Below are 15,325 nucleotides of genomic sequence, written 5' to 3'. Positions count from 1 at the left end.
CTGTTGTTGCTGACGACGCCTAGCCAGCCTTTGGAGAGCTCTTTGGGCTTCGTCTCTGACCTGTCTGACATGTTCATACTTGAATATAAACCGAATCAAGGGAGTATGGTTTAACAGGGTTCGCTTAATGCTTCTACCCGTTGTCTCCGCTCGAGCGATACGTCGCAACATCCTCAAATAATTGTTGTGGGGATTAGGCTGCAAGAAACGGCGTTGCTCTCCACGTGTGACTGGTATGCGAGCATTGAGCAGTCGCTTTACAATGGCTTTAGTACCCTTGATTTGTTCGTTATTCATGGCACGAATATCACGCAAAGTTTCTTCGTAATCATTCAGTGAAAGAAGTTGTCTGTAAAACGGGTAATGTCTCAGCACATATCTGGCCATGACTGTCTCGAACGATGTCACACTCGAGAATGAAACTTACTCGTGATACTTCAGTCTTAAATAATCATTCACCCATCCATCCATCCATACATACATACCATAAAGAACTGAAACACAATAGACATTTTCTCTGTTTATTATTTGCTCATCTACCACTCTACAGGAACAACGATCGTGTTATGTCATGGAACATGTTAAACAGTACTTAAAGTAGTCACAGATAAACTGAGTGACATACGCATCATTGCGTGCTTTGTCTGTACTAAACATATGTACGATATCACGTAAAGTAGCGCTATTTCTACATTTCTGTAACGAGTAATATAAACAATAGAATCCACAAGCACTCGAATTAGATTGTTGTAAAACAGTCGCGTTATATCGATAACTGCGAGAATGTCTCTTTACAAAGTATTCAAATTCACGATGATAGTAACTCGGTTTCTGTCCGTAACTGTCAAAAAACTCGCCGACTCCACTCCCGTCAAAGTAGAAAGCGACCCAGTGTTGTCCCTCGCCTCAAAGGCAAAGTCCGTGTTAACCACACATCCCCACGGTCTTCCACTGGAAGGTGAAGCGATGCTAGTTATGGTATCTCTCGCATACACACCCACCATGACACTACGGAGGCTGGGATCGCTACGGATGACACACTGTAACTGTTGTTTGTACATGGACTACTTTAGAAACACGTTCCGGCTTTGGTCGATTTCGATAAGTGCCGGAAACTTGGCCAGGGCGATGACGTTGAAGGTATGGGCGAGCGCCTGAGCAAACTGGACTTCTAGTCTCAGATTACCCGACTTGAGCAGATTCAGATATTCCGATCTGTCGGCTCCGATGTCTTGCAGGTTAAACACATACAAGGCATGACCTATGGGAAATTCCGTGCGGTCCAAGTTCAAACCTTTGTCTTTGCGCCATTCGTTATTCCAATCGTACAGGCTAGCGTAAGCCTCGATGTCATCCGACTCAAACGGGCGTCCTGGTACACTGGTACCGTTCAAGTACAGTCCCATGCTTTTAATGATGTCTCCTTGGAAACAGAAGGGATTAGCCGTGTACGATCCGTTCACCCCATTGGACCTCACCAAGGCGACAATCAGTCGACTGGGAACTTCGTCTTGAAACATGGCGTCCCAGTTAAAACTCAGACTGGACGAGGCGACCGAGGCCATCTTGACCACGGATCTTTCGTAGGGGTACATGGCATTACCTTTCTCGAACTGTTTGTTGTGGGCCACGATGAGAGCGTCGTTGATTCTGAGTTTGCATACTTTCAGGTACACGTCTTGCAGTTCGACGGTGTAATCCTTATCGGTCTCTTCTGACATCAAGACAAAGGATGTGCTGGAACGAAACAGTTTGAGTCCCACGTTAACACCATTCACCAGTTGACGTTGGAAACCGAACACGTCTTCCATGATAGGTCCTGTTAGGGTGAGCGACTTGCTTCCAGCGATAAAACCTCCGCGGTTGATGAGACCATCATTCCCGCCGGCGTAGGGGTCCCCGGAGTTGAACTCGTCTACGGTGACACCCGAATCTTTGTAATACAGCTGAGTAGTCAGTTGGCTGGTCTGAGCATCTGTTCCATAGTCGAGAACGGTTTCCATGAGGGCTTTGTAAGGGTAACCGCCATTGCTGGAGCTGACCTGTTGACCTTGTAGGAACACGCTTACCTGTCTCCACAAGCTTTGCAGAGTGAGGTTGACGGGCCCTACTTTTTCTTTATCGGCTAATGGTGTTTTGTCGGTATGAGTAACCTTCAGTTTGACGTGAAGTCGAGTCTTGCTCAAGTCGATGTAGTCTTTCCTACCGTTCGAATGTGAAATTCCACCGGACTGGAATCGGTGATGACAGACAGGGGTCTTACGTTCTCGTAATAGTGTTGCAGGATGCTGGTTTGATAGGGAGGCAGTTCGAATAAATCTAAGCTATTTGGCAGGGCTTCTGTAAACTCTTTCTCCGTCAGTACAGACATGGTTACTGGTTGAAGATGTCTCTGGGGTCGATAGCGGGAGTATCTTTAAACTCGATGAAGGATCGTTTGGAGCTGTTACCTTCACGACGTACTTTCTTTGAAGTGACAATCTTGTCCCCTGCTTTGCGTTTTATAGCCTTGGTTCGCTTCTGAGCTGCCTCGGCTCTCTGGACCACGTTCTGATTAGGTGATGTCATTGTTATGTTCAAGTTCGAGTCGCGACTAGGTGGTACTTTGACTCGGGATGCGATGGGAATGATACGATGACCTAGGTCGACCTTTGATCAGCTGTTTTCCTCGTGCTTACTTCTGCGATCTACTAAAAAGTCCACAAACTTCTTGGTGTCGGAATGTACAGTTTCCGTTCCATCGCGCTTTAACTCAGAAAGGGATACCGTCGCAACACGAGTGATACGTTCACGGTCTCTCTCAGAAATGAATGAGGGATTCCTTCTGCACACTTTATATACACTTCGATTTCCGAGGTGTCTCTCACGATGATGGGTAAGTACCAAGGATAATGAAAATAATAGTTGGGTCCGTCTCTCAGATCGAGCCGTCTCAACAAAGGCAGATAATGTTCGCCCACGTGAACTATCGCATAGATTACACAACACGTCAATGGTGGTATTATTGATATCTTTCAACTCCAGTTTGCCTAGTTTCATTTCTAACAGAGCCACCATCCACATGCCTTCTAGTTTCAAATGTTGAGACAGTTTCACGCGGAAACGGTAAGGCGTGTTGTCCGGGAAATACTCCTGTGAGTCTGCACTGTTAAACACGATGTATTTATCCATTTTACTTATTCTTCACTTCGCTTGCTTCTACCCAGGAATCGAAACTCGATGGCCAACCTGCCCACCTGACCAAATAGTACACTTTCCCTTTGTCTTTCTTTTTCTTTAACACTTTTTCAATATCCCATGCGGCATCTAGATCTTTATCGACACGCTGTAATTCTTCTTCGTAAAAGCGCCCCTTTAAGAGCTCGTCGTGAAAATCTTTCAGTGTGTATAATGGGATGGTTTGTCGGCGATGACGCGTTGCTACTTTAAATAACTCTTCCGTCCATCGCAAGTTGTGTTCCTTGGTAAATAACTGATTCTCACGATATCCCCTATTTTATATTTAAATGAACGGGACTTGTGTGTGATGAATGTGGATGGATTCATGTATAAATGTCCCCATACTTTGACTTCGTTTTGTTGGTTCACTTCTGCAGGGGACCACTCGCCTAAACTTCTGTGTATGGTGTGATTGTAATTATATACTAAATCGGCTAGCACACCGATATAGCGCTGTGTGTTCTTGTGTGTTAAATACCTCGCTATGAGCGACCTCAACGTTCGAATGACCCTCTCGGCGTAATTCGCTTTAATGTCTCAGTTCTGAGTGACGAACAGTTTGATGGACTGATGCTCTATAAAATCCTTGAAAACGCCTTTGAATTCTGTACCTTTATCCACTCTGATGGTTTGCGGCTTGCGACCGTGTGACAGAACGTCTTTGAATGCCTGCACGATGGACTCGGGCTTCTTGTTTCTTAAAGGGGCTACCCACAGATAGCGTGACAATATGTCAATGGCTATCAACACATAACGTATACCGTCGTTGGCTTTAGCATAGCGACTCATGTCCATCAGATCGACATCCCACTGATCATCTATTCTGTTAACGAGTACTCTGAGGCGTTGAAATGTGTGTTTCACAGGCTTATGAAGGGTGTAAGCATCGTGCTTACTCAACTCGGTTTTTACCTTGGATGCGGTAACCTTTTTCCCTAGTCTTTTCAAACTTTGTTGAAATTTGGAGGCACCGTAATACGCACCTGGGGACTTAGGGTTAAAGTAATAACCCTCTAAGGCTTTCCGGTGAGATGATGACATGTTTCTATCTCGTGAGGTAATTTCAACTGTAAACCTCGTGTAGACCTACTCTCTTTTATATACACGTCGATGATAACAGACACATGAAATGTACAATACTATCGTTTTATTACATATAAGACAAACATGATTGTACAGGTATTGAAATAACAACATGTAATTTTGAATGATACACAGCAACATACAGATAGTTCACCAGAATGCTCTTTCTAAATACAACATTTTCCATACACGGTCTTGTATGTCTTTTAACCAGTCAGTTGTTTTAAAGTGAGTGTCCAGATAATCTTTACACCGATACTGATAGATGACATGGGAAGACACGCTGTTTAGGCTCGGATCTTCGTGAATGAGTCGTATCCATTGATCGATCACACGATCGTCATTCACTTCGTCTAAGGCTGTGTGCATGTATTGGTGTATTTTGTGTTGGTCGGACAAGTCCTGACACGTATGGTACTGACTGTCAGTTTGTTCAAACATACATCCAAAACACAGTTGAACGCTGAGACGTTTGATAATTTTGCACAGTTCCAAGGTATAACATAGTGTCAGTAACGACAACATGTAGTCAGTCACTTCAACAGATTCTACTTCGTCTACGACGATAGCCTTCATCTTCTTCATGATGACTCGTTTTAACTTCTTATCCTCATTGGGGACTTTCGTCTCGGCATCTTGTATACAGTGTTCCCGATGTTGAAACCACTGAGTTGACTGTCTAACGACTGTTTCATGGATACGATCGGGTTCGCGTTGCACGTACTTCCAGGTGAAGAAAGTCATTCTTTCACTCGACATTCTATATAGGATGTTAGTTCTCTTTCTCTGCTAGCATGCAGGGATGGGTGTGACTCGTAAGGAAGTCTCATCCCTGAATGATTCGCTATGCGCGGTGTACCTTCTTTTTTATATCTGTTATATTTAGAACATCTGCTGCACAGCTATAACATACTCACACATTGAATGCTCTTCAGTCATCCAAAAGATGGATTTCTGCTGCTCATTTGCATGGCTCTAAGATAGGGTACACCTAAATGTTTATTCGATATCTGTTGTCGACACACGTCTGTTGTAGGTGTTGTTCAACTAACTCGTGAGGGTTGAGACTTAATTCTCGGATTGGGAAGGAGATATCCGAGAGAGGAACTTAAAAGCGCAGTCCATAAATTCGAGTTTCCTTTGTCCAAAGATAAATTCACGATGCAGGTAATCACTACGATATAGATAATGAAAATTTGAGAGAAAAATACAGTTTCTGGCTTGGCTGTCTTCCTACCGAATAGTCTCCAAGGCTCTCCAGAGCTACTCCTAGTGAGAGGTTGTGCCTCTGCGCGCTCCTCCATTCTTATGAAGCGATCGTTGATGGTTCATCGCTTATATTATAACATTGCCGAGTTCAATCCACTGTTGTCTCAAAGCGTGGTATTGTGGATAATCGATACAATAACATAAACAGTCTATGTCTAAAACATAACTTTCTGTAGCTTATTTGAGTTCACTATAACTTACACATACTTCATGGATTGTATGCTATACAGTCATCCAAGTAGAGCACTGACTTTGAGGAGCTGGCGCCATTCTTCCGGCTTAAGGGCTATGCCTTTATGCGTGGGTTTTAATTCTCGTTCACCATCGGGTAGCCACCACTGCCGTATATCCACGATTTTGTTGGGTGAATTCATGGTGAGGAAAACGTTACGGCTTAACGCTAGACAGACAGAACAATCTTCCTTGTTTAGGATTTGAGATAACGAGTCTGAGACAGTGTTTTCAATAACCTTCAGCTGCGTCCATTGATCGAGAGATAAACAAATACCTGTTTTGGTGGGATAGAGTATACCTTCATCACTCCATTCGTATTGACGAAGGTCTATTTTCCAGTATCCACTCCAACGGGTGGTCTTGATGTAGCGACTACTGCCGATATGAAACATACTCTCTCGGTCGTCTCTCTGTTCTTCTGATGAACCCACTGCTTGCTTTGTGCATCCCTGAGATAGGCTTGTACTGCTCGTTGCCATGACTCTAGGATAGTGTTGTGATCTTCTAGGTAGTAAGCAATAACACTGAGCAAAGTGAAAAGCATTCAGCGTGGTACCGAAGACTTCTATGTTGTAAATGATTCACTATTCGACCGAAGCTGTTTCATATATCGCGGGTGTGGTCACGTGACGTAGATGTGTTGAAACTTGTCTGATAGGACTATTCTGACGAATGATTGACATATAATAACTATCCATTCAACGTGCCCGTGTATCTCGCTGTAGACATGACTCGGGTTGGGATAGGGACCACCCATGTTTGCCCACATGTGAAAAGACATTGAACCTTTTCCTTCACAGCCCTCAGTTCACACACCTGCCTGTTGCATTGACTGTTCAGTCATGCATGTCGTCCTCCTTCTTTTTTGGACTGAGGTATAACTATCTTTATTTTATATGAGCCAACACAGTTTACACATTTTGAAATGATGAGGTGGGAGGGTGTCACGTCCTAAATTTCTCAAATCTGTTCTCTGTCTGAACAGGGCACGACAGAACTGTTTCAATAAGCAGATTCCTAGCCTCTACATTTCTATTTCTTTCGTTTCTCTCCAAATGATGTGACTTTCATGGTATTATACGTGTGCTATATGATATTGATATGCTTCTATCCATGTGTATTTCAAGCCTCTTTTTTTCAAACATCTCGTTGTCTAGTAAAACTAAAACTGTATCCATTAGTGTACATGGCTCAAAATCATTTATTTCTCATCACGCTATATTTGGATGGGAAAAAAAACTAGTATGAAATAACATATAAACCTACACCAACTTTCCATTACTTTGATAGTGTTATACTTGTACAGGATGCGTTCTGTATGAAATGTTTTGCAACTACATTTTACATGACTCGAAGATTCCATCTCCGAACCATGTTGACACAACCCGTCTCTATTGTGATACGATGTACTTTCAACACACACACCCCGCATTCATCAAAACAGGTCGCGCGGCTCTGTCGAGCGCGGGCTATTTAAAACGACGGAGTCACGTGAGTTGTCAAGCGCGCTCAATTCAAAACTGGCTGACGGGTACTGTCTGTCTGTCTGTCTATTCAGGGCAGCATGCTATACATAGCTCTATTCAGGACACTTTGCTTTTGTTTTTCTCGCTTAGTGAAGAGTTTTCTGCACGACTGCCTTAAAACACCCACACCTTTCATTGAACTTTCCTGACCTGTGACGTGCTGTCTATATTTTCCTATCAGCTATGATCACGTGACTTACATCAGCCAATCCATGTCCTTACCTTCCCTCCACCTTCCCTCCACCAAAAGGATCGTCTGGCGACACGTTATATACTACTCATGAGGATGGATTAACTGTTGACATACAATCGGCAAGTTCTTTCTGTGTAGATTTCACGTCATCCTACGCTTGATAATATACTTGTGCATGGTAGTAAATAAATGTTTGAACAAAGATTCCAAAAAGGTTCATTTTAAGCATATGCATTTCTTTCTCGAAATTCGACACGTAAGAAAAAACTTATGTTCAAAGCAATTCCCTATTTTACCCTAATGCGCCAGTGTTTGATGATGTGAACATCTGACTTGCCTGTGCATGTGTTTTTGACGGGGTGACATGGGGTGGTCGCCTTAATACTGTGACCTTATAACTGATAGTGTGACAGCTGTGTTGCTGTATTGCTTGTGAACACATAAACCTCAACCCGTTTTGGGGAGTTAAACATTCTTCTTTATTCGCAGTGAGTGTTACATGGCGCCAAAAACTCACAATTCACAACAAAACTGGAGTTTTCTCCCTTTTCATCATAAAAAACGGACAAGTAACATACTTAACCGAGCAAAACCCGTGTATTCTAGTAAGAAATACACATGACGGGTTGACATATCCGTCACATCACCCTCCCCCTAAAGAAAGGTTTGGTGAGTAACAAAATTTTGATAATAAATCGTAAGTATGATACCAATCTAACAACAGTGCAGGGCCCTTGCACCAATGTGACATAAGTAGGATACATAAGCTTAAAGGATCAAACATGCTAAATCACCGATGAAATGGTGTGAAATATTTAGATGAATGCAATTTATTTATGAAATTTCCTTTACGAAGAATATGTGATATATGTAATAAACTAAACTACATGTTTGAAGTAAAACTGCAAGTATGCATAAAAATGCATAGTCAAAGTGATTAATACTGAATATTGAATAATAATAATAATAATAATAATGAATAATAATACTATTAAAAGGAGTAATACCATGTACTAGAATCCTGAGATAGTGTTTCGTTTCAAAGGAATCAAATTGACTAGACACATAATATACCAAAATGTAGAACGTACACTGTATAAGTAACCAGAATCATGATAGATGCATAGGTGACTAACAGAGTATAACATGATAAAATATTCACCAAAATTGTTCACAACTGCAGTTTTTTACAAGGTTTCAATATGTTCATGGTTAGTCCCTGTGGTCCAAGAAAACAAAATACAATGCTGATTTTGGTATTTGATTGTACCATCATATTCGTCTTAAAGTCATAGACTTTTGAGAAAAAAGATTACACATATTCAAAATACCATTCATTAGCTTTGTGTTTCGGGTAGGGAAAACTAATTCTTCATCATTATTCATGTGTTTATAATTCGTTTTTCTGTTCCTTTTCAACACGAGAATTATTAAACATGAATATACCTTTAAATTCACACTTCAGTATTTTCTTGCAAACTAATGTCGCAATTACAACATTTGAACTAGCATGAAAAACAACAACAATTGAATAAGATAACACAATAATTGAACTAACACTAGTAATTTTGAATGAACTACTAACGTAACACTTCAAATGGTTTCTCGGGTTAACAGTTAATGATTAATTCGCCACTTCATACACATGTCTGTTCACATCACTGAAATAACTTCACAAATGATTATTTAGTTCAGAGTTCAGCATTACTGTTTACGCTGGCTCCTTTTATCTGTTCTCAACTGAGAATGTATGGAATCCACCATTTTCTGACAATCAGTAGAAAGATCACTGTATGAAATCCAAGAGTTGTAGGATTGGTCAAATGATAACCATTTGACGCGATAATACCATTGTCCATGTTGATATTTCTTGGAGATGATTTTTTCTATCTCATAGTACTTTGGATTGTCAGAAGTGTCCTGGGCACTCTTGGTTGTTTGTGGAGTGTCATACACAGTTTGTCTATCCTTGTCAGGTTGGAGATCATGGGGCGGAATCTCGTCACCAGACAAGATAGCAGGTGGTAACTGGTCTGAGTTACCAGGAGGTTCATAGTCATCTGGTTCATCGGGATGAAGCGTTGATTTCTTCAGTCGTTCCACATGTAGTCTATTTCTGATAAGTTTCCCATCACATTTGCGACGTACGCGAACATGAATGTCTGAAAGTTTTTCTATGATATAGTAGGGACCAGACCAAGGCCTGCCCAGTTTTCTTGTTTGACCTGTGACAATCACTGGTTGGTACACGAACACAGTGTCACCAACCTTGAAATCTGGTAAGTTTACCTTACTTGCAACATTGTCACACATGACCTTCTTTCTTTCCTTTAGGAGATCTTCAGCGAATGTCCTTGCCTGTTCTAAACCGCTTACTAACTGCGATACATAGTCTGCAGTTGCAAGAGAGCAGCCGGGGCCAAGATCGAGTGTTGTATCACTGGGGAATCGAGGATGGCGTCCGTGAACAAGGAAGTAGGGAGAATTATTTGTTGTGTCAAGTGATGGAGTAGTGTTGTAAGCAAACTGTATGAAAGGTACATGCAAATCCCACTCATCATGCATTGTGTCACAGTATTTTGAAAGTGAAGCTTGTACTGTAGACATGAACCTTTCACTTTGCCCATTACATCTCGGGTGGTAGCTTGTAGTTTGAGTCTTTTTCACTGACATCAACTTACAGGTTCCTTTCACGACTTCAGAGAGAAAGTTTGAGCCACGGTCACTATGAAGATATTTCGGAGCACCATGTCTACATATGATGTTGTACACTAACTTATTTGCCACAGTCACTGCTTTCATGTCAGAAACAGGGAAAAGTTCGACAAATTTGGTGAAGTAATCTACAAACACTAACAGGTATTTGTTTCCTGTTTGTTTGTTCAGTGGTAGAGGTCCAAGGAAGTCTGTGCTAACTCTCTCGAAGGGAGCAGATGCAGTTATGGGTGTAATCTGAGCTCGCACTGGTTGTGATGGTCGTTTATGTTGATTACAAACATCACATGAAGTCACCCATTTCATAATATCTGCACACATGTGAGGCCAAAAGTATTTCAACCTGGCCTTATTTATTGTTCGATCGATTCCGAAATGACCCTCAGCAAGGGGATCATCATGGGTTTTTTAAGTATCTGTGACTTCATTGAAGCTGGGATGGCAAGCTGAATACAGGCCATGCTATCTTTCCTTTTTCGATTCTCACGTATCCACACATGGATATCATTGCGTAGGAAATAAACCTGGAGGTATTGAAAATATCTTGTCTCTTTTTCTCATTATCAGGAAGATCACCATCTGTCAGATATTTGATCATGTCTTGATATTGTGGATCCTTGCACTGTTCCACTCTCAGTCTGTTGAGTGTAATGTCTGACACTTCTGAACACACTGTGTCTGCAGAGTTAGTATATCCAGTTGTCGCTACTTGAGGAATTCCTTTCACAAGACGTTCAGGGTTTTCCTGTCGTGCTTCCAGTACATTGACATGTACCTCATTTGTTGCAGCTTGTTTGATTTCCTGCAATGGTTGTTGTTGAATCATGGGCGAGTCTGTTGTGTTATCTGGAACGTCACAGGTAAGGATAGAGTGATCATCTTCCTCATTCTCCAGGGATTCTTCGGCATCTGAAAATGTTCGTCTGGAGATGGCGTCAGCGTTGCCATGCATTACTCCTGGTCGCACAACAACAGTCATATCGTAAGACATAAGGTATGTTACCCATCCCGAATGCTACCGGTTGGTTCTTTCACAGACAACAACCACTTTAACGCTGAGTGGTCAACTACCACTCTGAATTGAGCACGCTGAAGCAGATAATCAAAATGCTTTACCGCAAAAATAAAGGCTAAACATTCCTTTTCTGTGATAGTCTAGTTTCGCTCAGGTTTGTTCATAGACCTGCCCGCATATGCAATGACTCTTTCCACTCCCTGCTGTTCTTGACACAGAACTGATCCAACGGAAAAGGAACTGGCATCTGTGTGGGGGCATTATAGTTTGGATATGCAATTACAGGTGCTCTCATGAGGTTCTGCTTGAGACTTTCAAATGATGTTTGACACTCTGTAGTCCAGGTGAATGGTGTATCTTTCTTAGTCAACTGGTTCACAGGATGAGCAAGTTTTGCATAATCACCAATGAATTTTCTGTAATAACCGCTGAGACCTAAGAATGCCCAAGGTCTTTTAAGGTAGTTGGCTGAGGGTATTCATGAATAGCAGCTAGCTTGTCAGGGTCTGGAGCGATGCCTTGTGGAGTGACGATATGGCCAAGATACTGTATTTTATTATGACCAAAGAAGCATTTTGATGGAGACAGTTTCAGGTTTGCAGTCCGCAATCTTTCTATAACCTCTCTGATATGAGTCATGTGTTGATCAAAGTCTTTTGAGTAGATGATGACGTCATCTAAATAAATAAGGCATGATTTCCATGTCAAGCCTTTCAATACTGTTTCCATCACTCTCTGAAATAAGGCAGGAGAGTTCTTGAGCCCCATAGGAAGCCTTCGAAACTGGAAAAGTCCAAGATGACATTTAAAGGCAGTATACTCTTTCGAGTCAGGGTCGATCATGAGCTGGTAAAAAACCACTTCGTAAGTCTAAGGTGGTAAAGAACTTGGGTTTTGCATGACCAAGACTTTCAAGGCACTCATCGGTGGTTGGCAAAGGATGGGCTAATAGCTCTGTGACTTCAAATTCCTGTAGTCGACAACAAATCTGTATTGGTTCTTCTGTTTCTTTGTCACAAGAAAACATGGACTTGCCCAAGGACTCACTGAATCTTCAATAATTTCTTGATCCTTCAAATCATTGATGCATGTTTCAAGTGCAGCTTTTTGTTGAGGGCCTAATCTGTATGATCGTGATCTAATTGGAGCTTGCTCCTGCTTCACTCTAATTTTATGGGTAATAATGTCACATGATCCAACTTTACCATGAAGAGCAAACACATCTGAGTATTCATAAATCAAAGATGTGAGGTCCTGTCGTTGATGTTCGGTTATCTCACTGTTGTCTGGAGGAAGATTGACGAACTGAGAAGCTTTATCTGAACCTTTATCACGATGAGAGATGGGTATAGTTTCATTCGCAACTCTGTTTACACTAAACGTTTGTTCATCCACACCTTCTTCTCCAAGGTAGTACAAACTGTCATCCTTGCTGAGACACACAAACTTTCCTATATAAGTTCCCTTTGAAATTCCAACTGGTTCATCAGACAAATTCACAAGGCGCTGATATACATGATTGTCATGTACATGACATAACACTTTGGCACATAAAACACCTTCAGCATAACCACAATTTCCAGTCTCACTAATGCCTAACACGGTGTTGGGAAGAGGGTTACCTTTAAGCTTCGCAAGAATAACAATCTCTGAGCGTGGAGGGATAGTTACCTTTTCAGCTGCAACAGTCTGTCTACTAGGGTCTATAGACAGTGTATTGTTGCTAAAATCAAGCAGTGCGTTGGGACTTGACAGAAAGTTCAGACCTAAAATAAATTCTGTGTTCAACCCTGGAACAAGGTAAAACTTTACATTTAATGGTGTCTGGCCAAATCTCACCTGCAAAGTAACAGTCCCTTGAATTTCTACCTTTTCATCACTTGCAGTAATTATATATGTTTTGTCAGATTTCTGAATTGGTGCAAAATGAAATAATTTGTTGGCAATGGTTTCATATTTTGCTACACAAAAATCTACACCAGTGTCAAGGAGGGCATAATGTTTGTTCTGACCAATGGAAATTGGGACAAAGTTCTTTAAGACAGGTAAAGAAGTCGTTGATAGCCTAATGGTATCATTGTTTTCACCGAGTCCACCTAGAGCCCCATCGTTCGGCGTGGACTTTGTTAGTTTTCCTGATTAGTATTGCATTGACTTGCGAAATGACCATTCTGTTGGCAACGTCGACAAACTACTTTCGCTATTGGTTTTTTCATGTACTTGGGGCATTTTCTCGCTGTGTGGCCAAGTTCGAGACACAGTTGACACGTTACTGTGGATGAGGTCACGGTATTCACCATGTTTACAGGGCACTGTTCTTGGGGTTTGCCCTTCAGGGACATGATAAGGTCCAGCATGGTTGATAAAGTTTGGTCATGCTTGTTCACCTGGTCTTCTAACTTTTTAAGTTTAAATGAGCTTTGGTCCTGTAGGGTGCTGTTTCCCCCATAAGCGATAGATTCGGCTGCTATTTGAGCCGACTGGATGGCTGCTTGACATGTTGTGGGTTGTTGTTGAATTACAAATGTTCGTAAATGAGGCAAGAGGCCTCTCACAAAGATACGCATCTTTTCATCGTCCGGTTTAGACAGTGTGCTGCATTTGGTTTCAATGGCATTTATATAGTCCTCCAGTGGTTCACACTCACCCATTACTCTTTCAAATAATTGTTTCTCAATCAACCAAGGTTGTTGAGAACTCTTGAAGTTTGTTATAAACCGATGGTAAAGAGTTTTTCTATTTTTCCTGTCATCCTCCAACAGGGTTTTGAACCACTGTACTGCCCTCCCATCCAGCATGAGACGAAAAACATTTGGTGTATCACTGTCAGATAAGCAGGACAGTTGGCGCCATGCCTCGAATTTTTCTAACCACAGTTCAGGGTCTTCTGACACATCACCGGTAAAACAATGCGGTTTCAAATTGCCTACACCAGAAAAGGGCTTAGTTGTTTTAAATGTTTCTATATCTTCATCGCTAATTTCTTGATGTTTAGATTTCCTGGGCGGCATGGTTGGGAAAATGGCGGCAATCAAAGATACACAAGGCAAGGAGGGTTTACTCAAGTGAACAGAGTGAATCAATGTCCTTCATACTGAAATTATCGGGATCGTTGGCATCTCCACCATATATGTGACAGCTGTGTTGCTGTATTGCTTGTGAACACATAAACCTCAACCCGTTTGGGGGAGTTTAACATTCTTCTTTATTCGCAGGGAGTGTTACATGGCGCCAAAAACTCACAATTCACAACAAAACTGGAGTTTTCTCCCTTTTCATCATAAAAAACGGTCAAGTAACATAGTTAACCGAGCAAAACCCGTGTATTCTAGTAAGAAATATACATGACGGGTTGACATATCCGTCACAATAGTGATTCATAAACATAATGATGGTTATATAGTGGGAATCACACTAGGAACTCTGCTGGTGGGACTCTGGGAGAAGCCCATCTCTGGTGTCTCCGCCGTGATGTTGCTGCTCTGAAACCGCCGTACAATATGACTTACTCACTTACTAGGTGAAAGGTGAAATTGGGTTGAACGTCGCGCTGGAGAATATTTCGCTCATATGACGACGTGCATGCGTGTGTATGTGTAGGTGCGGCTGCTTGTACTAGCCCAGACCTAAGCTGGTTTTATAGTGCTAGCCCACTGAGATACCAAGCCGCAGTGAAGCATGAATACCCCACTCAGACACATTATACTGACTCCGAGCCAACCAGTCCTTGTTGTACCCATTAATGCCGAGCGCCAGGCAGGGACCAACAAGTACCATCTTTTAACGTCTTTTGGTATGACGCGGTCGGGGATGGAACCTGCGACCTTTCGCTCTCCGGGCGGACGCTCTAACCGCTACACCACGGAGGCGGTCCACTCACTTACTAACTCAGATATTAGCGCATTAAAGTGACCTAATGTTGTGCTTTGTTTCATACACTTTTATGAACGTGATACACATGTCACAGCGTTCAAGCTTATTCGGGGTATGGGAAGTTCAGTCGTCTCCCGGAATTACGTAGAAAAAAACTCAAGGATTCCCAATTTCAGGGTTCGAATCCAAACTGAAATG

The 15,325-nt window shown here is 42.0% G+C and overlaps 1 protein-coding gene across 1 annotated transcript; it reads right to left on the bottom strand.

Annotated features, from left to right (window-relative positions):
- Window positions 1–1,064: 1,064 nt before the first annotated feature.
- On the bottom strand, window positions 1,065–2,568 carry LOC124274539. Its single transcript, XM_046709905.1, has 2 exons — window positions 2,378–2,568; window positions 1,065–2,202 (listed from the first exon to the last, which is right to left on the bottom strand). The coding sequence occupies exons 1-2, from the start codon at window positions 2,566–2,568 to the stop codon at window positions 1,065–1,067; spliced, it is 1,329 nt and encodes a 442-aa protein (XP_046565861.1).
- Window positions 2,569–15,325: the final 12,757 nt, after the last annotated feature.

This window comes from Haliotis rubra, unplaced genomic scaffold (assembly GCF_003918875.1).
Source record: "Haliotis rubra isolate DU_JTF1 unplaced genomic scaffold, ASM391887v1 Scf1913, whole genome shotgun sequence".
Classification (NCBI taxonomy): domain Eukaryota; kingdom Metazoa; phylum Mollusca; class Gastropoda; order Lepetellida; family Haliotidae; genus Haliotis; species Haliotis rubra.
The sequence above is the reverse complement of the archived record's forward strand: the minus strand, read 5'-3'. Positions and strand labels throughout refer to the sequence as shown.